Source organism: Mobula hypostoma, chromosome 1, assembly GCF_963921235.1.
Source record: "Mobula hypostoma chromosome 1, sMobHyp1.1, whole genome shotgun sequence".
In the NCBI taxonomy this organism is placed as follows: Eukaryota; Metazoa; Chordata; class Chondrichthyes; order Myliobatiformes; family Myliobatidae; genus Mobula; species Mobula hypostoma.
In genome coordinates this window covers 137,162,647-137,184,556 of record NC_086097.1, presented here as the reverse complement: position 1 = coordinate 137,184,556, position 21,910 = coordinate 137,162,647, and the positions used below count along the sequence as shown (strand labels likewise).

At 41.4% G+C, this 21,910-nt stretch overlaps 1 protein-coding gene across 5 annotated transcripts in view; it reads left to right on the top strand.

The window, feature by feature from the left end:
- The window catches only part of col14a1a (collagen, type XIV, alpha 1a), a 267,320-nt gene that overhangs the window by 5,368 nt on the left and 240,042 nt on the right, over nucleotides 1-21,910 (top strand). For all 5 annotated transcript variants that reach the window (XM_063056387.1, XM_063056396.1, XM_063056368.1 and 2 more), the window contains exons 2-3: nucleotides 8,736-8,864; nucleotides 17,932-18,048. In XM_063056387.1, the coding sequence (XP_062912457.1) occupies nucleotides 8,774-8,864; nucleotides 17,932-18,048 (208 nt within the window). In that variant the 5' untranslated portion in view covers nucleotides 8,736-8,773. The remainder of the gene's footprint in view (nucleotides 1-8,735; nucleotides 8,865-17,931; nucleotides 18,049-21,910) is intronic.

Below are 21,910 nucleotides of genomic sequence, written 5' to 3'. Positions count from 1 at the left end.
TGGACTCATTAATTACTCATTACTCAGGCTGGCTCTATGAATCTCACTAATGTGCACCACTCAGTTTGAGTTGGTAACAGGTTTTCTGCGTTTTGGATATGGACTTGGACTATAGACTTTTTCAGTATTTCTATATTCTGTGTTTTTTTTTGCCTGATCTTTCTCGTTTTTTTGTGTGGGGGAGGGGGATTTGGGGGTCGATGTGCCTGTCCATTTTGTTCATTTTTGTGCAGGGAGGAGGGATTTTGGGGTTGATGATCGTGCTGCCATTCTTTTCTTGGTTTCATGGCTACCTGGAGAAGAAGAATTTCAGAGTTGTATACTTTGATAATGAATGAATCTTTGAACCAATCTACAGACCTGCAAACAAAGTGCAGTGGGACCTTCAGAATTTGTTGTCATGATTGGTAGGGTGGTAGCTGCCCACCAGAGTCTTGCTTTGTTCTTGGGCTGTGATGTGATATCTTAGATATACTTGCAATTTGGAGGCCAAACTATCCAGGACCACGTGGCCCAAAAACTGATCCCAATTTGATCTGAAGAGCAGACTGAGAGTGTCTGTTCCAAATGCTGAAGTACCATTGGTAATTGGTTTATTATTGTTATATTTACCAAAATGCATTGAAAAGCATTCTTTTCTGTGCCACCCAGACAGAGCATTCTGTACATATGTACTTTGAGTTAATAAAAAGAGAACAGAATAAAGTGTTACAGAGAGAGTGCAGTGCAGGTAGACAAATAAAGTGCAAGGGCCATGACAAGTTAGATTAGATTATTATTAGATTATGAGGACACTCAGTCCTCATTTATTGTCATTTAAAATTGCATCCATTAAGAAATGATACAATGTTCCTCCAGTATGATATCACAGAAACACAGGACAGACCAAGACTAAAACGGACAAAAACCACATAGTTATAACATATAGTTACAACAGTGCAAAGCAATACCGTAATTTGATGGAGAGCAGACCGTGGGCACGGTAAAAAAAAAAGTATCAAAGTCCAGATAGCCCATCATCTCACGCAGACAGTAGAAGGGAGGAACTCTCCCTGCCATGAACCTCCAGTGCCGTAAACTTGCCGATGCAGCACCCAACCACAGCTGAATCTGAGTCCGTCTGAAAACTTTGAGCCTCTGACCAGCCCTCCGACACTGAGCACCGAGCACCATCTCTGCCGAGCGCTTCGACCCCGCCCCCGGCCGCCGAGCAACAAGCAAAGCTAAGGACTCGGGGCCGTCCCCTCCGGAGATTCTGGTTCACACAGTAGCAGCAGCAGCGAAACAGGCATTTCAGAAGTTTCACCAGATGTTCCTCCGTGCTATCATGTCTGTCTCCATCAAATCAGGATTGAGCATGGCACCCTACTTGACAGATAACAGATATTCATCACCAGAGTGGCTGCTGCGTGCTGCGTCGCACCGCCATCTTCTCCTCTTCATATTGAGATTGAGAGATCAAGATTTCATATTTTTGTGCACTAGGGGTCCATTAATGAGTCTCATAACAGCAGGATCAAAACAGTCCTTGTGCCTGGTGGCTCATGTTCTCAAACTTTTATATCTTCTACCCAATGGGAGGGGGTAGAAGAAAGAATGACTGGGTAGGAGGGAGGGGTCCTTGATAACGCTAGATGTTTTCCCAAGGCAGTGGGAAGGGTAGCTGAAGTCAGCAGAAGGGAGGTTGGATTGCATGATGCACTCTCTGCAATCACTTGCGGGCTTGGGCAGGCCAGACTAAGCCGTTATGGATCTGGATAGGATGCTTGCTATGATGTATCTGTAAAGACTAGTGAGGGTCATCATGGATATGCAGAATTTCTTTGGCCTCCTGAACCGAGTGTGGCATCAATTGTCGGTGTAGGTCTAACCATCGTGAACTCAATGTGTGTGAGCTGACCCTCTCACTCTCACCTTTTTGTGGCTGGCACTACTCCTGGTTCCTCCACGGTCCCATGCCACAGTTGGCTGCAAGAGAGTGAGCTGTGAGTGATGTTCAGACTAGACCTTGCCCTTGATCACCTTTCTTGCCTTGTTAGAGTCTAACTTGCTCTTCACAAATGTCTGCTGCTCAGAAACTTAAATAATTCAAAGCCATTATCCATTTGGAACAGATTTTAAAATGGGCAAACCATTCGCCTGCCTTTCTTGTAATGATTGATTGCGCCATTCATATGAAACCCCTCTTGGTGTGGAGACAGAGACACAACATGAGGTCAGATGCCTACATTTGACCTTTAGTGCCCTTCATACTTCTGTGTTGCTGTGCCTAGATGCAGAGTTATTGTACATGGTGTGTGTATATAAACACACCTATACATACACGTGAGCCATCAGCCTTATCTGGCCCTCTTCAACTAAAGAAGAACATTTCTCTACACTTGTTGGGGCTCTGCCTTGTTCAGAGGAAGATGGCTGTGGTTATCGGGAGCCAGCATTTTGAGATCAGAGATGATCAGACACAAGACTGAGACAACCATTGAAACTACTGTGACTATTGGAGCAAGTCAGAGACTGGCAACCTTTGCAGTAAATAACTCACCTTCTAACACTTTAAAGCCTTTCCACCATCTACCAAAGTCAGGAGAGTGATGGAATGATCTTTGTTTCCCTGAATGAATTCAGCTACATTCACATTCAGATGCTCAACACCATAGTAGATAATACAATCTACCACTCTGAATATTCATTCTCTCCATCACTGGAGCACCAAGTGTGCAGTCTGTGCCACTTTCCAGACTTGCCTGGGCTTCCTGGCAGCACTTTCCATGGGCTCTTCTGCCAAGAAAGTGAAGGGACCAGGCCAATGAATACATCACTGACTCAATATTGTCCTGCCTTGGAAATACTTCACCGTTCCGTCATTTAGGTTGAAGTCCTGAAACTCCCTCCCCAACATTGTCATGTGAGGACTTCACCACAAGGGCAGCAGAAGTTTAAAAAAATGGTTCAACACCACTATCATTATTTCAGGGGTATTTAGAGATGGCTAATAAATACTTATTGGACACTACACTGGGAAGCAAACTGAGCCTGGAATAAGATTACATTAAGTGAAGATGACTTATTTCAAAGTTCTGACCCAAATGGCTGGTGCACCTGCCCTTGGCAAAAGGAAAGGGAAATCCATGAACATGAATATCTGTTAAACACAAGAATCCTGATGCCAGACTTTGCCATAAGAGTATTCACAAGGTAAAATACAGGAGTTGGACCCATGACAGATTTGGAAGAATGTAGCTGCTCACTGAGCTTGTAGGAAGCCAATTCAATATTCTGAACCTTTGACTAGCCTGGTGAAAGAAGCAAAGGTTGGATTTCATTGTTATTTTTATTGGCAATTTACTTGGTTTTGTGAGAATACATAAAAGTCATCAGACTCCTCTGCTGTTTCATTATTTTTTCCAAAGGGAGGGATTTATTTTGATGCGAATGGGGAACAGGAAATCTCTGACGTAGGCTGGTGACGAGAAGAGGTTGTGTCCCAGGTGGTGGAATTCCTTAATGATGGATGCTGCCTTCTTGAGGCAGCAGCTCTTGAAGATTTCCTTGGTGGTGGGGAGGTCTGCGCCATGTTGGAAGCTGGCCGCGTCTACAACCCTCTGCAGACTCTTGCAACTCTGTGCATTGGAGGTTGTGATGCAACCAGCTGGAATGTTCTCCACTGTACACCTATAGAAATTGGCAAGAATCTTTGGTGATGTAGCTAATCACCTTAAACTTCCTCAAAATGCAGTAAAGCCACCTGTGTGCCTTCTTCGTTCATCAGTCACTGAAAGCAAGCATGCAAGTACAGCAGGCAGTGAAGAAAGCTAATGGCATGTTGGCCTTCATAACAAGGGGAGTTGAGTATAGGAGCAAAGAGGTCCTTCTGCAGTTGTACCAGGCCCTGGTGAGACCACACCTGGAGTACTGTGTGCAGTTTTGGTCTCCAAATTTGAGGAAGGACATTCTTGCTATTGAGGGAGTGCAGCGGAGGTTCACGAGGTTAATTCCCGGGATGGTGGGACAGTCATATGTTGAAAGATTGGAGCAACTGGGCTTGTATACACTGGAATTTAGAAGGCTGAGAGGGGATCTGATTGAAACATATAAGATTATTAAGGGATTGGACACGCTAGAGGCAGGAAACATGTTCCTGATGTTGGGGGAGTCCAGAACCAGAGGCCACAGTTTGAGAATAAGGGGTAGGCCATTTAGAACGGAGCTGAGGAAAAACTTTTTCACCCAGAGAGTTGTGGATCTGTGGAATGCTCTGCCTCAGAAGGCTGTGGAGGACAAGTCTCTGGATTCTTTCAAGAAAGAGATGGATAGAGCTCTTAAATATAGCGGAGTCAAGGGATATGGGGAGAAGGCAGGAACGGGGTACTGATTGTGGATGATCAGCCATGATCACAGTGAATGGCGGTGCTGGCTTGAAGGGCCAAATGGCCTACTCCTGCACCTATTGTCTATTGACTATTGTGATTGTACTGATGTGTTGGGCCCAGGATAGTTCCTCTGAGATGTTGACACCCTTGAACTTGAAGCTTCCTAACTTTTCCTCTGCTGACTCAATGAATGTTGTCCTGACTTCCTCCTTCCTGAGGTCCACAATCAGTCCTTTGGTCTTGCTGACACTGAGTGCGAGGTTATAGTTGCACCGTTCAACCATGTGGATCTATGTCAGTCCTGTATGCCACCTCATTGTATAGGAAGTTCCTTAACAAAGGAGTTAGTGGTACAACAGTTAGAGACACTGCTTCACAGTGCTGGAGACCTGGGTCCAGTCCTGACCCCTGGTGTTGTCCGTGTGTAGTTTTCACATTCTCCCTTTGACTGTGTGAGATTCAGCTGGCCATTGATTTCCTTCCAGCTTAATCAGCTGCTGTAAGTTACCCCTTATTGTAGGTAAATGGCTAAATAAAAGTTAAAGGGCTATGATTGACATGTGAGAGAGAATATGCTACAGGGCTGCAGGAAAATAAGAGGAGGAGTGTAACCGGTGGGATTGTTTAGTTAGGAGCTGGGGTCTTTGTGTGCTAATAAGAACACTACTCCAACCCATCCTCTGTTTAAGAATCTTGCCTCGTTCACCCAGTGTTTGAAGATGCAGAGGTAGTTCGTCACTTGAGCGAAAGCTGGACTGTCCTATTCCACATCTATTTCTAAGGTCTCTCAAGTCAGACGAGGAGCAAAAGTTTTCAAATCTACCAGGCAACGGTGGCTATCAGAGCAGCAAGCTACTAACCTATTTACTGGTTACAGACACTAATGGAAACAGTATCAGAATTCTAGAGGGAAAATTCAGGGTTTAGGATTTTGGCAGCTAAAGATATACTTGCAAAAGGTGGATTAAGCCGCAAGATGCACAATGCGGAACTTGAACAAGAGAAGTAACTCTGAGTTTAGACGTGGAGGAAGGCAGAGGGAGACAGAAGGTAAAGCCTGAGAGAGACTTGAATCTTTTAATATGCAACCTGACTGTGTGATGCAGGTTGTAGCAATAAAGTGCTGTTCCCTTCCAGCTCCAGTGATCCGAGGTCGAACCAGACCTCTGCCCCCTCTCGGTGTGGAGTTGCACGTTTTCCCTGTGACCATTTGGGTTTCCTCCCATGTCCCAAAGATGAACTGCTAAGTTAAATGTCCACTGTGAACTTGGTAGCTAGGGAGGTGGGGGTTGGTGGTAGAGGCAGGGGTGAGAGAGAGCGGACCACAGGGACCAATAGGAATGCTTTGGAAACCAGCATAAACTTGATGGACTGAATGGCCTCCGACTATGTTGTAGACAAGTATTTAAATACGGTGTGTGAAATATTATGAATATTTGCAAGTATATGGAAAAAATTATTGGTGAACATTGGTAGTTTAAAATGCTAATTGGCCACTTTTGATGATGAAGTCTTGATGAAGGGTCTCTGCCTGAAATGTCGACTATTTACTCTTTCCCATAGATGCTGCCTAGCCTCCTGAGTTCCTCCAGCATTTTGTGTGTGTTGGTTGGATTTCCAGCATCTGCTGATTTTCCTGCCCGAAACATTGACTGTATTTTTTTCCATAGATGCTGCCTGGCCTGCTGAGTTCCTCCAGCATTTTGGGTGCTCTGCCAATTTTCTCTTGCTTGTCACTGTTGATGATGTTTCCTTCAGTGCCTGTAACCAGTAAGCATTTTGGTAGATTGGCTATCTGATAACCACTATTGCATATTGTATTTGAAGACCTTTGCTGCTGATATCTGACTTCTGAGGCCTTAGAAATAAGCATAGAATAAATCAGTCTAGTTTTTACACAGCTGCTGAATCACCTGTGCATCTTCACTGGGTGAGGAAGGCAAGATGTTGAAGTGGAGAGTGGGTTAGCCATAGTATGATTATTTTTGTGTTGCTTAGTGGCTGGTTGATTAGGATGAAGTCACGCCCATTTAGAATGGAGATGAGGAGGAATTTCTTTAGCCAGAGTGGTGAATCTGTGGAATTCGTTCCCATGAGCGAATGTGGAGGCCAAATCATTGGGTATATTTAAGACAGTGATTGTTAGATTCTTCATTGGTCAGGCCTGAAGAGATATGGGGAGCAGGCAGGAGATTGGGGCTGAGAGGGAAATAGATCAGCTATAATGAAATGGCGGAGCAGACTCAAACTTAACGGCCTAATTCTGCTCCTATATCTTATGGTCTTATGAACTAAGCAACGTCCTTCTTGTTTATGGCATTGTGTGCATTTACCATACTGTATATATAGAGATCTCTTTTGTAGAATGATGCTCCCATGGATACCATGGGCTTGTAATCATTGAGGTGTAGACGTAAGCTGAACCACTGTCCATCGCTAGCTCTCTTAGATAAACCATTCATTCCAAACCGTTGTCATGGATTAGTGAGCCATGAGTTCAGCTCTCACTAGGGGAATTTAAATCCTGTTAATTTTAAGCAAAAAATGGGTATAATGGAGTTATTGAGAAAATAATAAGCTTTTGAGAAAGAAACATGCTGTCCATACAGGTTTGGTTGGGATGTGACTCCAAACTGAGAGGAATGTAGCCAACTCATAGTCATCCTCTGAGATGTCCAGTTGAAGGGCAGATAAAAATGGGCAATAAATATTGGGCACCGACAGCCTGGCTACAAGTAACTTCTCTTCCCATCTAATGTTAACTTTGTTTACTTGCGAAGTACATGAGTAACTGGTGCTAATTTTGGGCTTCAAGGGTTGGTTCAACTCAGGGTGTTTATCAGCATTTCATCAGTGTTCAGCAAGATCAGGTGTTTTCTATTATTGGAAAGATTAAGGAGATTCTTCCATTTTAGCTCTCTAAAGCATGGATTTAGTCATAATGATTATGGATTTGTTCAGTTTTTGGCAGTATCATTAATACAGGGTTTTTTTGTTACTTTAAACTGGGGGGGGGCGGGAAGACAAGCTCTACATATAGTCATATGGCATAGAAACAGAATCGTTGACCCATCTGGCCATGCCAACTAAGACTCCTTATAAGCTAGTCCCAGTTGCCCATGTTTGACCATAGACCTCTAAACTTTTCCTATCCATCTACTTGTCCAAGTTCCTTTTGAATGTTGTTAAAGTATCTACCTCAGGATGAACCTCCATAATCCCCAAACATTATAGTAACTGGGGCTACTGAAGACTTCTGTAACGTTGCGACTGAGCGAGGATACGTATACTTTAGGGAAGCTTGCTGGATGTGGCATTGGTAGGCATTGCTCTTGTGTCCGGGTTTGCAAGTTATGGAATCAAGTCACTCTCCACAGCCATGAATGTAGAAATCTAGGCTGATGCTTCAGGCAGTAGTGGGTCAGAGCTACATTGTGACGGAGATGTTAAATTGAGACCATCTTGGTAGTTTAAAAGAATCAAGTTGCTTGATGAATGTCATCATGTTGTCTGTATCTCTGAATACTATTTATGTTTGTGGGAGCTTTCCGTGTGTAGGTTAGTTGCCACGTTCCCCATGTTGTGATAGTGCCCGCATCTAAACATTTCATTCGGGATATCCTGAAGCTGTGAAAGGTACAATAAGAAAATAAGCTTATTTTGCCTTAATGGAGGGGAGGAGTCTTTTGGTGTAATATGTTGACTCTCCCTGCATGGCCTCTTTCCTACCCCCTCCCAAACCCTACCTTCATCCCAATGATCCTTCATGATCGCTGCTTCCCCTTCATAGTTCCAGCTGCTCACACATCTCAGAGATCTATTACACCTCCCTCGATAGTCAGGCCATCAAGTGCCAACACCCTAAGTTCTGGAATCCTCTTCTTGCATCTCTATCTCTTCTTCAAAGTTTTTTAAGTGACTTGGTATCAACAATGTTTTCCTGATCAAATGTATATTTTAGGAAATATTGTTGGCTGTGGAAGAGGCTTTTGTAAAGTACGTGGGGTTATACAAGATCTGTATAATTCTAAGGTGTTGCTTCATTAGAACATCTATCTAAACATTCAGCAAACTCCTGATCGCAGCTGGGAATAACTCCAATAGTCTTAAATTCATGCTTTGGGAAAACCAAACTCCTTTGAATGAAAATCTTCATTGCATTAAGTAAAAGTTGGATTCAAATTCTGCGATTGAAAAATCCATCTAAAGCTCCTAATGCCCTTGGATGATGATGCATTTATTTTGATTTGGTAATCTTTACAAATATTATAAATTTTAAAGCCAGTGTTTATTTTTATAGGAATGCACAGTAATGTGAATCGGTGTATGAGAAAAGCTGCTCTTTTGTTGATTTTTGTTTTGCAGGATTCCTGAGTAAGCGTAGCCACCGGCAAGACCTAAGAATGCAGGTCTTTGGACATGGTGCGGGGACATGGCTTCTCCTGGGCTTTGTAGCTGTGACCTTGAACTTCATTAGCAAGGCACAGGGTCAAGGTAATTTCTGCCACGATAGCACAAACCAGTTACAAATCCCTCTGATGTGCAGATGTGGGTAAATCATTTGTTATGAGTTTAAGTGCTTCTGCTTTATGTTGTAAATATTGTATTTTATGTCCCTGCTAAAGCTATTCACTATTTTAATTAAATCGATGATGCAAAATAATTGTTGCACCAAAATAGTTGGTGTTAACAATGGAAGTTAGTTATTGGCTTTCTTGGACTATGTACCACGCTGTTCGATATACCCAGTTGCCTCATTGATATGATGAAGTAATCATTGTAATCTGACATTCTTCCTGTAGAACTACAGAAGGCATGTATCTGATTATTTCTGTAACATTGTGTTTTCATTCTGCCTTTTAACCACAGCAGTTAATGTTATTTTGACATTAAAGGAGTGTAAACTAGTGCTTCCTGTCATATTTTCTCACATCAGATATATTCCGAGCACACAATGTGATTTGTCTCATACCTGACCATCTGTCAGCAGTCAATAAAACTTTGGCTCCATTTACACTTGGAAGTGTGGGTTCAGGCTGAACTGATTTGTCTTTGTCTCAGCACTATTTGTAACACGTGTCTGGAACTGGTGTCTGAACTAACTGCAATGAAAGGCTCAGAAGTTTAGGCTAAGTGCTGAGCAACCTCTTGACCAGTAGGGGACATTGTAACAAGAATGTAAGACAAACGCAGTACCAAAGGAACACTACTGAATTGTTCTTGTCTGAAAGAGTCAGGAATTACCAATTAATGTATATTTTTCTGCTGTAAATTTTCAACGAGATGAAAATAGGACACACTTTGGTCAACACCATGGTATAATAAATAATTCCCCGCTGAAGTTAGAACCATAGAACATGACAGCACGGAAACAGGCCTTTTGGCCCTTCTTGGCTGTGCCGAACCATTTTTCTGCCTAGTCCCACTGACCTGCACCCGGACCATATCCCTCCATACCCCTCTCATCCATGTACGTCCAAGTTTTTCTTAAATGTTAAAAGTGAGCCCGCACTGACTTCATCTGCATGTACCTTCTAAACCCGTACCTCTACTGCCTAGCAGGACAAGGAGAATAGGTATCTGGAACACCATTCCTGCAGGTTCCTCCAACAGTTGAATCGACTCTGGAAAGAGAAATATTTAACTGTCCTTGTATTATTGCTGGTGAAAGAGATTGGCGATCTTTCCCCAACAGCATCGTGGGGGCACTTCCACTAGACAGTCTGCAGTGATTTAAGGTAATAACCCACCCACCACTTTAGAGGGGCAAGAGGGATGGGCAGTCAGTGCTGACCTTATTACTTTCATTTCATGAACGCATATTTTTGTGGTCACTTGTGATCTATTTAGCAAACTTTAGATTTGAGGAGGAGGAGCACAGGAAGGGCATTACTTTGAAAAACAGCACCCCACTGGCTTGTAATACATTTAATTTTGATTTAAATTAATTTCTCATGGTTTAGTGGGGGGTGGGTGCTTCAGTGGAGTGAATAGTAACTTGAGATAGATAACTTTGGATTGGCAGGTGGGGCTCACTCATTCTCTCAGAGGCACCATTCTAGTGTGGGACTGGATGTCAGTCTCTGGAGGGTCACAGGAGATTGAAATTGATGCTGCCACATCAGGGACCCATTACTCCTTTCCAGCAAGCACATAGTTAAATTCTTCATAATTCAAAGTGTAAATGAGCTCATAGCCAGTGGAGAGTAAAAGTTTATTGTTTTAGATAATATCCATAGAATTATCTAACAGAGGAGAAGGCCATTTTGGTGCAATGCCGACATACTAGCCCTTTGGAAGAACAATCCAGTTACTCTTACTGCACTGTGAGTTGCCTGTAGTGGGAAGATGTTGGGTTCACTTTGGGAATGGCAGCCCAGAAATTCAGCAGACGTAAGACCGTAAGACAGAGGAGCTGAATTAGGCCATTCAGCCCACTTAGTCTGCTCTGCCATTCCATCATGGCTGATCCCGGATCCTACTCAACCCCATACACCTGCCTTCTCGCAATGACCTTTGATGCCCTGACCAATCAGGAGTCCACCAACTTCTGCCTTAAATATACACACAGTCTTGGCCTCCACCGCAGTCAGTGGCAGAGCAATCCACAGATTCACTACTCTTTGTTTCTACTTTCTTCCTTACCTCTGTTCTAAAGGGTCACCCCAGAATTTTGAGGCATTGCTCTCTAGTTCTGGATACCCCACCACAGGAAACATCCTCCCCACATCCACCCTATCTAGTCCTTTCAAAATTTGGTAGGTTTCAATGAGCTCCCCATGCATTCTTCTAAATTCCAGTGAGTACAGGCCCAAAGCTGCCAAACGCTCCTCATATGTTAATTCCTTCATTCCCAGAATCATCCTTGTGAACCTCTTCTGGATTCTCTCCAACGACCACACATCCATTCTGAGATATGGATCTGGACAAGAAACTGCTGAAAAGTACAGAGACTGCTATGAATCTGGTTACACACAGAATGCTTCATTCTTATTTTCCTATTTAGTCTCTGTAAAATGGACAAAGAATATTTGCCCAGAAGTTCATCTTTGAATGATAGTTCTAAGTATGCTCCAAAGCTGTGATTGCATGTTGAATCGGCTACTTTTGATTCAAGAAGAGTGGAATTCTGAAGCATTTTTTAAAAACATGGTCACTGCAATCCAGCTTAGCAGCATTACTAACTGGGGAAGAATTTCCTAGCAGTTCTTTTAATGATGATGCATTTCCTACATACCAGGAGAGGGATCTGTCTGTAGCTGATAGTTCAAGGGCATAAATGTATGAACTCCCAAATGTACTCTGCAAATTGAAAGGAGTTTAATGTAGGTAGGAAGGTCCATTTGAACTCTGATTATTCTTGAGTGTGTTTATCACTGAGATTTCTCTCCCCCACATTCAATCCTCTCAACACTACCCCACTAAATCTAATCTAAAACCACTTGAAATTGCTCTGGTAAGAACTGAGAAATGGATAGAATTTCAAGCCACTTTAAAAGGGTATTAAAGGAGATGGTCATTCTTAAAAAAAATGTATTTGTGTAACATTATTATGTATTTTTAGTACAAAACCATTCTACCTGCAAATGTCAATAAGTCAAGTCAGAAACAATTACTTATTTGTTAAATTAGGGATTGATTTAATCCTTCTCAGAGGAGCTGTTAATGTTTGGTAAAACATAAAAACAGATCTGCCGTCATTTGGAAATGATTATAATACTCCCAACAACAATAATGACAGTTCCATGTTTTGCTTTTATTTAAAACACTTTAGAATTAACATCGCTCAAAACTTATTTTGCATAAGGTTCAGGTGTTTATTCCCAGTACAGTTAGACAAAGGAGGTTCCGATTCTTTGAAAGGTACCGACGTTAACTTCAAATTTAAAAAAAATTGCATATCTTGGTGGATTAACCAAATAGAAACTGTTTCTCTGTAACCACAAATATGCACAAATCCTCTAGTGTTTAAGTTAAAAATTAAACCCAGCTGAATCTTGAACAACTGGTTAAATTGAACATGCACTCAGTTAACTGAAGCTGACAAACAGTTAAATCACAATGTAGGAATAAATGACTGTTCATTCCTAATCCCATAAATATTTGTTCCAACATGCTGGGGATTTGTCATCAATGCAGGCAGCTGATAAAATTCCATTGATAATTAATACTGAATGTTCAAGGTTATTCAGGTGGGTAGCAGAGAACTGCACTCTTTTAATATTTGGGCAGGTCAAAGGGTTGTTTCTTTAGAGTTTAGAGATTCATATTCCTAACAGTTACATTCCTTCCTCCACCTCCACCCCCATTCCTCTTCATCCTTCACCCATCCATCACCAATGCCCAGTAGCCCTGTCGCTAGCGCTTTCCTACATGGTAGAACTGTGGTGGGCCAGTACACAGATGCAGTGATAGTGCAGTAAGTTTAATTCTTGTAGCTGTTTCACCTCTTTAGGGTGGGGGGAGGGAGGTGAGAAACCTTACTGTGTGTGGTGTCCTGGATTGGGAACAGATCCAAGCAAGCAGAGTGCCTAGGACTGAGATGAACAGATAGGAACCCTTGCGTTAGGAATAGTGTGTAAATGGGGCTTTTCTCATATTAATCTGAGTTAGTACATGAGAAGGAAATTGTCAATTTTAGTAAATTCTGTCATCTTGTAGTCTCACTTCAGTTGTACCACCTTCCATGATGGAATATGTGTTTTTCTTAACAAATGGAGTAGTTGCTTTTCTGTAGAATGTTTACAAAGTAAAATTAATTGTTCCTGATGCATCTACTTAAAGCAATTAAGATTGTCTTGAACTTGAAGTTCATTTTTATATAGGTACATTTATCTTCTGCACACGATCCAGGTTTGCTTTTGAAAATGCAAATAATTCAACTTTCAATAAAAAAGAATTGTAGGACTTATAGAACTCTAGTGAGTTAATTCTTTTTTGTACAACATGCAGAAGTTTAGTGCATGGGGTTGCATTCCTAGATAATTGTTTCACTTTTTTTAAAAAAATGCAATTTGTCTGCAAACCTTCAATGTTCTTGGGGCAGTTTCTGGTCAAGCGTGTTAATGAAGCCACAGGCGTTGCAGCTGGATACTCCCTCCTGACCCATTCTTCACACTTGCATTCTTCTTCATCAATGCACTGGTTTTATTGGCCATTTTGACACTAAATTCTAGCGCAGACTTGGGCGGACCAGTATGTTTTTTTTTGTTTTGGGTAAGCAAGGATTTTTGGCACCAAGGAAAATAAAGTTGCAACTGAAACAAAAAAAAGGGTTCCTTCAACAGGTTGGTGAAAACATAGCTCTTGCTTTTGTCTTGTTCTGTTTGCGTGTTGGCGCTGTTTGCCCTCCTGGGTCTCACTACGAAACAAGCAAGTGCCAAAACACTTCTCGGCATTAAAATGGATTTTTTTCCCCCATTTGGACAATTCTGTATAGCTACTTTTGAAAAGTATATATAGAAGTCAAGGATTCACTGCTTTAATGAAACCTTTATACAAATAGAGGAAATGGCCAGAAGCAGCTTACTGCAGAAACCATCTCTATCTGCACCTCCTCACCAAAGTCTTGAGCCTGGGACATTTGGTTGTCCAGTTTTTCCCTGAATTTGGCAGGTGATGCTGAAGTTAATACAAGGGGTAGCAGTTTTTAATGGATTATTAGAAGCAAATGTTTTGACATAAGGCCTCTAATCCCACAGTAGCATAATTATTCATTGCTATAAAAGTCACCCTGTTATTAACCAGATAGAATCAACAAGAGGGGGATAGAGGACTCCCGAAAGGAGAACTTATTAGTAATATACCCCATCAAGTCTAAAGCTCTGGAAGATTGTTGTTGCGAGTAAATATAATATTATTGTTCTGAGAAAAGCCAGAAATGAAAGCCACAAGAAGCTTCTCAGTTATACAAAGGCCAATTTTACAGTTAGAGAGAGGGGTAGACAAAGTAATTGTGGGCCATCATCAGTAGAACATATGGTGGAAAAGGTTCTGACAGTCAGCGTAAATCATCTTCCCAAAAGTCACTGCTTGATCAGGGACCATCTATATGGATTTAATGAGGAAAATATTCTGTTTGAATTGTTGGAGGGTGTAATGAGAGGTTGTGGAAGGAAAAGAGTTTGATTTGGCCTATGTGGATTTCAACAAGGTGTTTGACAAGTTTCAGGTGGCACCTAAGCAGAAAAGTAAAAGCTTCAGGGTCCACGGGGGTTGGGGGAGTGGTAAATTGAGTCCAAAATTGTCTCAGTGGTAGGAAGCAAGCAGTAATTAAATCTTGTCTTGGTTACTGCAGGGCACTCTGCAACGGGGTTCAGTAATAAAGTCTTGTCTTGGTTACTGCAGGGCATCGTGCAATGGGGCTTCACAGGGCTTGGTGTTAGGTTCCTTGCTGCCTGTGACATCAGCTGCTGGTGTGGACAAAGATAGTGGGCGTCATGCGGTTGTTCAGAATGACAGTGAAGTTGTCAAGTGGGTTGTACTGTGGTGAAAGCTGGCGACTGCAGGAGGAGACCGGTGCAGTACAAAGCTGGAAGCAGGAAGGCGGCAAATGGAATTTTGTCTGACACAGTGTTTGGTGAGGCATATGGGCAGGGCACTCAGTGATAGGTCAGAGAATGTGGTGGAATGAGGATCAAGTTGTTCATACCCATGGATCCCTTGAATGTGGTGGACAGGTAGATATCAAGCTTAAGAAGGCATATGTGATAGGATTTATATCTTAGTCAACAAAGGGAACTAAGGGTAAGGAGTGGTGTGTGTGTGTGTATAAAACAAAAATGGGATGATGCTTTCTTCAGATACCAAGAGCCCAGCACAAGAGTGTTTGGTTGGACAACACTGGTGGGCTTCAGCTGAAGCACTGCTTATCAGTTCTATTGGAGAGATGTGGCAGTGCAGAAGAAACAAGAGAACATCACTATGGGCTGGAGACGGGTCCTCCCTGAGGCAGCTCATCTATTCAACAATGCTACAGCTGATCTGATCTTTGGTTTAAGCTTGGCCTCCCCACCTGATCTCCCTAAGCCTTTCCTTCTCCGTGATCCGAATGTCCAGCTCAGTCTGTCCCTCAGATGCAGTCGAGGCTGGAGAGCATTAACTGAGAACAACTTGGTTTGTCAATGATGGTACTTCATCTTGGAGCAGAAGGGAGATCTGTCCAGCATCTGCAGAATCTCTTGTTTGTGGAGGGGCATCTGTGAGGATCATTAAGTAATGATGAGAAAGGGCTAAATACCCTCAGTGGGGAAGTTGATGGCTAGCAGGTTTAAGGTAATTGATAGGAGTACCTGTGAGCCTATTAATTGGTGGTATGAAATTACAACCCAATGATGAAGTGGAGCCAAAAACTTCCATTATTTCTGCAGGCTTTAGAATGAGCAAGTGAAGTGCACACAAAGAGCAAGAGGTGGGAAGGAGATTAAGCTGAATGAGTCTTTACCATTAACACAGATGTGTGAAGTGAATTCACCTGTGCAGTGAGTTCCATTCTTATCTTGTCCCACCTGATATTAGCACCCAGCTGATGAAAACTAATATTTCACCCTTGAAGGCATGGACTTCAAAGTTTATAAATCAAAAATGTCTTGGTGTTTTGCCATTTTATCTGGGCAGCATGTTTTAACACTGAAGTGTCTTGAGTTTAAAAACGTAAACATGAGAAATTCTGCAGATGCTGGAAATTCAAGCAACACACATCAAATTTGCTGGTGAACACAGCAGGCCAGGCATCTGCCTGGCCTGCTGCGTTCACCAGCAAATTTGATGTGTGTTGCAGTGTCTTGAGTTGCTTGAGAGGAGTGTGGTTTGAGCTGTATGAAGCGACCTTGAAGCGGGTGATCCAAAGGTTGGTCAAAGTGGTAGGCTTTAAGGAGTGGCTTTTGTGTGAAGACAATGTAGGTAGGTTACTTGCTCCTTGTGTAGGTGAGGGATGGAATCCTGGGGAAGCTGTTAGGATTGTGGGGATTAGTAAGATTAATGCAAATGATGGCTAGCTTGGAGGCATTGGGCTGAAGGGCCCATGTATGGCTCTATACCTCTGTAAGAGATAGTTAGATGAAAGGGAGGGAGATACAGAGCCTCAGGCCCTTTCATATTTGTGAAGATTGTTGGATATTGGGCATGTGTGGGATACTGTAGATAAAGGAACCAAATGAGTTCAAAAGTCCTTTGTCAGTGAGGGAGGTTCCTGGAATCGGGTGTTAAGGACGAGGAGGAACTTAACTCAAGGATGCTATTGAATTCTGCCACACCACAGGTCCATGACACACTGAGGAACTGGTGCTCTTGTTACTGCAGTCCCAAGCAGAATTAAACATTTCATACAGTCATTTTGCTGGGAGAATGAAAAGGAGCAGGTGGTATTTCCATGATGTGTTCTGGTAGTATTTCTATGGCAGTGAATTACCTAAATATCAGATCATTAGTTTTCATTAGAAACCAGGTGCTCTGCATTTGGCTCATCAGAGTTTTCATAAACTATGCTGGACAAGTCGCCCAAGAACTACGGATAGCAGGATAAATGACAGCAAAGAGTTTTGGTGCAGGAACTTAGATTTAATACAATTTGTCTATTGTTGAAATTGCCTCAAATACTCTCACTGTTGAAATAATTTTGCTTATAAATTGGTCACTGTACCTGGTTAACCATTGGTTGTATTTTGGCACAAAATAATTTCTGTTTCTGATGTTTTAGTAATGCTAGGTGACTCGTAGTGTTTGCCGCTTTTGATTTTCGAGAGCAATGGTCATAGCTAAGAAGCATCAGGGGTCCCGTGTGCTTGGAGCTTCAGCTAACATAATCCAAACCTTCCTATTCTGAAGGGAGATAGTGTTCAAATCTGCATCTACCATTACTTTCTGGGTCCCAAACCTGTCTTGTTATGACCCCTGAGTTTGCAATGGTGTTATTTAACAGGTGTGTTTTTGGTAATGGAAAACATACACTTCTCTTTCTCATTACTAAGTAGACAAATAAAGGAAGGATTAGTATTTCATCACCTTTCATTAAAGCCTGAAATAAATAGCAGGACAAGTCACTTGGATTGTACATTGGATGGCAAAGAGAAAGAGTGTTATATTACACAACTTGCTGTCTACAAGCTATATTGCACAGATCTTGGATCAACACAGAATGCCCTCCTGAGGAAAAGCTTGCTTGCAAAGTAGTTTTTCTTCATACTAACTAATAAATTTTCATAGTGTGGTTTTAAACTGGGCTCTATGCTAAAGAGTGATTTAGCAGAAGCATATATTGCTTGCAGGTGGCGAGCTGGTTTAACAATTGGCTTTGAAACTCTAAGTTTAAAAGAGAAATGCAGAGCTGTGCAGATTTGAAATTATCAATTTGATGCACAGAGCAACACTGAGGAACCAGGCAGTACAAATAGTTTGGAGCCCTGTTAAATATTGTGGTAAATGTAGTTTGTCTTGATTATTGGTGTTGACATGGTGTGCAGGCACTGTGGATTAAACCACTGTTCTGATGTAGCGATGACATCTGTTTCAAATGCTGAGTTAACCTTCATTTTTTCTCTTTTTTTTTGTGTACACCTTGTAGTTGCCTCTCCAACAAGATTAAAGTTTTCTATAATGTCTCAGGACAGTGTGAAGATCACATGGAAAGCCCCTAGGGGAAAATTTCAAGAATACAGATTAACTGTGACACCAGTTGTAGGTAAGGACTTAATGATATATTTCATTCTTTTTTTTCTCCTGGCCCAGATGGATTTACAGTGAAATATTTTAAATGCTTTGCGGAGGAACTAGCTCCACTACTGCTGAATATGTACAATGAGTCTATAGAGTGGGGTAATTTACCCCCTACTTTATCGCAAGCACTAATTACATTGATTCTGAAAGAGGGTAAAGACCCATGTGAATGTAAGAATTATAGACCAATTTCCCTAATCCCAATAGATGTGAAAATTTTATCAAAGATCCTTGCAAACCGTTTATATACAGTAATAACCCATGGTTGATACATAGTGATCAGGTGGGATTTATCAGGGGCCACAGCTCATCTGATAACATCAGGCGTCTGGTGAATATTATGTGGTCGGTGGCCGATAATCAGTCACCTGTAGCAGCTATCTCACTCGATGCTGAAAAGGCATTTGATCAGGTGGAATGGGACTATCTGTATAAGATTCTTCAATTTTTTTGGATTTGGACCCATCTTTTTAAAATGGATTAGACTGTTATATAATAACCCTGAAGCAGCGGTTCAAACTAGTGGTTACATTTCACCTTACTTCTCTCTCGGAAGGGGTACCCAACGGGGTTCTCCACTTTCTCCAATGTTGTTCTGTCTAACTCTGGAGCCCCTGGCAGCAGCTATTAGAGAGAATGCGAACTTTATAGGGATATCTGTGGGAGGACAGGTTCATAAATTGATGCTTTATGTGGGTGATATTTTATTATTTGTGTCGGACCCTAGTCGGTCAGTGCCATGTCTTTTTAACATCATAAGGTCTTACTTTAGGTTCTCAGGTTATAAGGTTAATTGGACAAAATCAGGAGTACTACCGTTAACTGCATATTGCCCTGCATCTGCCTTTACCCAGGCCAATTTCACTGGCCAAAGAAAGGTATACAATATTTAGGTATTAACTTTCCCCCTGAATTGAAGGATTTAGTAAAAATAAATTTTGATCCATTATTGCAGAGAATTTCATGTGATGTGGACAGATGTATTTTTGTATTTTTGTATTTTTCAATGTCGGGAAAAGTAAATGCCTTGAAGATGAATAGCATTTCACAGATTAATTATCTGTTCCAATCGTTACCACTGCAAATCCCATTAACATATTTTAAGCAATTTGATAAAATACCCAAGGCTTTTATTTGGAATGGTAAACGCCCACGCTTAAACTTTAACAAATTACAATTGCCAGTTGAAAAGGGGGGGGGGGAGGGTCTTAGGCTTGCCAAAGTTAATATACTATTACTATGCCTTTACTCTTAAACATTTAGCACATTTAGGTCTTTCCCTCCGGAGAGACTGTCTCCTTGGTATCGTATTGAGTGTTCTGCTCTTCCTCCCATCCCTCCATTTGTCTATCAAGTTACCTCCCGAAGCGAGGTCTCACCCAATTATATCGCATATGCATTTGTTTTGGAATTAGCTAGCCAGATTATTTAAATTTAATCCATTTTGGAATGAAGCCTTGAGTATCTGGATGAATCCAAAGTTGTATATTGATAAGTCCCCTTTCTTCTGGAGGGAATGGCAAGGGAAAGGTATAATTAAATTGGGAGACCTTTATAATGGTGATAGTTTAAAATCTTTTAATCAATTATCCCAACAGTATGATATCTCTAGATCACAATTTTGGAGATATGTTCAATTGCGTCATTTGCTACCTACAACTTTTAGTTCTACACAGCAGCCCCCACAAGTTGCTACGATGTTGTCTACTGTATTGGCTGCATATGGTAAAGGTCACAAAGCTTCAACTTATTATTCAGCTTTAACAAAAATCTCCGGGGACAAAATTCTGTTGGGTCTTAAAAGAGCATGGGAGAAAGATCTGAGTGTGACTTTTGAGACAAAAGAGTGAGACAAAATTTGCAAAATTATCAAAACAATGTCAAGAGGCCTGAGGGTGCGCCTTATTCAGTTTAAGATTCTGCACCGTTTTTATTGGACTCCAGCAAGGTTACATAGATTAGGGTTGTAAAACACCCCTGAATGCTGGCGCTGAGAGGTGGATAAAGGGGACTTAGTACACGCTCTCTGGTCCTGTCCCAGAATTCAAGAATTTCAGATTATGATACATAAGTATGTTGGTGAAGTTTCAGGTATTCAACTCCCTTTCTGCCCCAGACTTTTTGTCTTGGGAGACACACTTGGGTTACTTGGGGATAAACACTCTCAAAATTGGATTCAGACAAGTGTAATGGTAGGAAGACAAATTATACTTAGAGGTTGAAGGAACTTGGGGGGAGCTATCATTTCAGGAGTAGGTCTCAGAAATAGCCAAAGTGCCAGCTTTTGAATGCATGTCTTACAAACAGTTTGATAGATTGGACATCTATACTCAAAAATGGGGCAAATATTTAGGTTTCCTGAGGCGGGGGGGGGGAATACTGGTGAATGTGTGGTGAAGCATATTGCTGAATGGCAGCCTTTTCTGTTATTAGAGGTCTAAATAGATACACATGGTTATTATAATTGATATTTATTTCTGCCATGTTTGTTTTTATTTTATGGATAATTTTATGTTTTGAAAGCTATGATTTACATAAATTCAACACTGACTCAAGGGTTCGGGGTTAAAAAATTTTCCAGAAATAAAATTTTTTTAGGAAAAAAAACAACCAAAAAAAGATATATTTCATTCTTGAGAACAAACTTTTATTGGCTGTGATACATTTTGAAACAACATTAAAGCTTTTTCTTCCATTTCTTCCCCATCTCGTATTTACATTTGCTACCCTCGTGTCATGCCACATTTCTCCATTTCTATAATGTATGGTGTTTATATTAAATGGAATGAAGAGGAAGTCAATGATGAATGCTTTGTATTCAAAGAAAAATTATCCGGGGTTTAAAATTGACTCGAGGTTTTTTTAAACCCGATCCATACATTGGGAACTAATGAGAGGGGTGTGCTCTGATTTCAAACTATGCTTTACTTCAATACCTTTTAAAGCCAGCACTTAACAAAGTTTAAGGTACATGTATATCAGTAAGTATAACTCTGAGATGCAGGCAACAGGATATAAGGTTGACATTTGACCCAACCCTACCCAATTTCACGTGAATCCGTCATGTCTACACTAGCTGTTTGCCCGAACTATCCAATTGAACCCATTCTTTCCTCATAATATTTTTTCCCTTCAAGTATCAATCCAGCCCCTTTTTCTAATAAACACAATTTCTGCAGATGTTGGAAATCCAAAGCAACACATACAAAATGCTGGAGGAACTCAGCAGGTCAGGCAGCATCTATGGAAATGAATAAACAGTCAAGGCTTTGGGCCGAGATGCTTCTTCAGAACTAGAGAAGGACCTCGGGCTGGAATGTCGACTGTTGATTCTTTTCTATAGATGCTACCTGACCACCTGAGTTCCTCCAGTGTTTGTGTGTGTCCCTTTTCCCATTGACTGCTTCCACTGTCCATTTCCAGCAATGCATTCCACAATTCAATAACTCAATGTTTCCCTTATGATTTTTCTGTTAGTTTTTTCATTCTGTGTGCTCATGTTACTCACCTGCTATATTGCTCTGATTAGATTATAAACGCCACCATCTCTGCTTCAAGGAAAAGAGTATCTTGTATCTTCCAGTAGTGCTCAGTTACTGCAAGTATTAGTGGTGTTCATTTTCATGTTCAAATAATACTAAAGAGAGCATAAAGGTGCTTGGCATTCTTCCTGAATTAGGACATGCCCTAATTATCAGTCATGAAGATCACACTTCATGCATGTGATCCAGTACTGACTGTTTCACCATGAACGACATGAAGGAAATCTGGAAGTCGAACCTGACCAGAGGGCTTAAAAAGAAGATTTTCATAGCAGTCATAGTGTC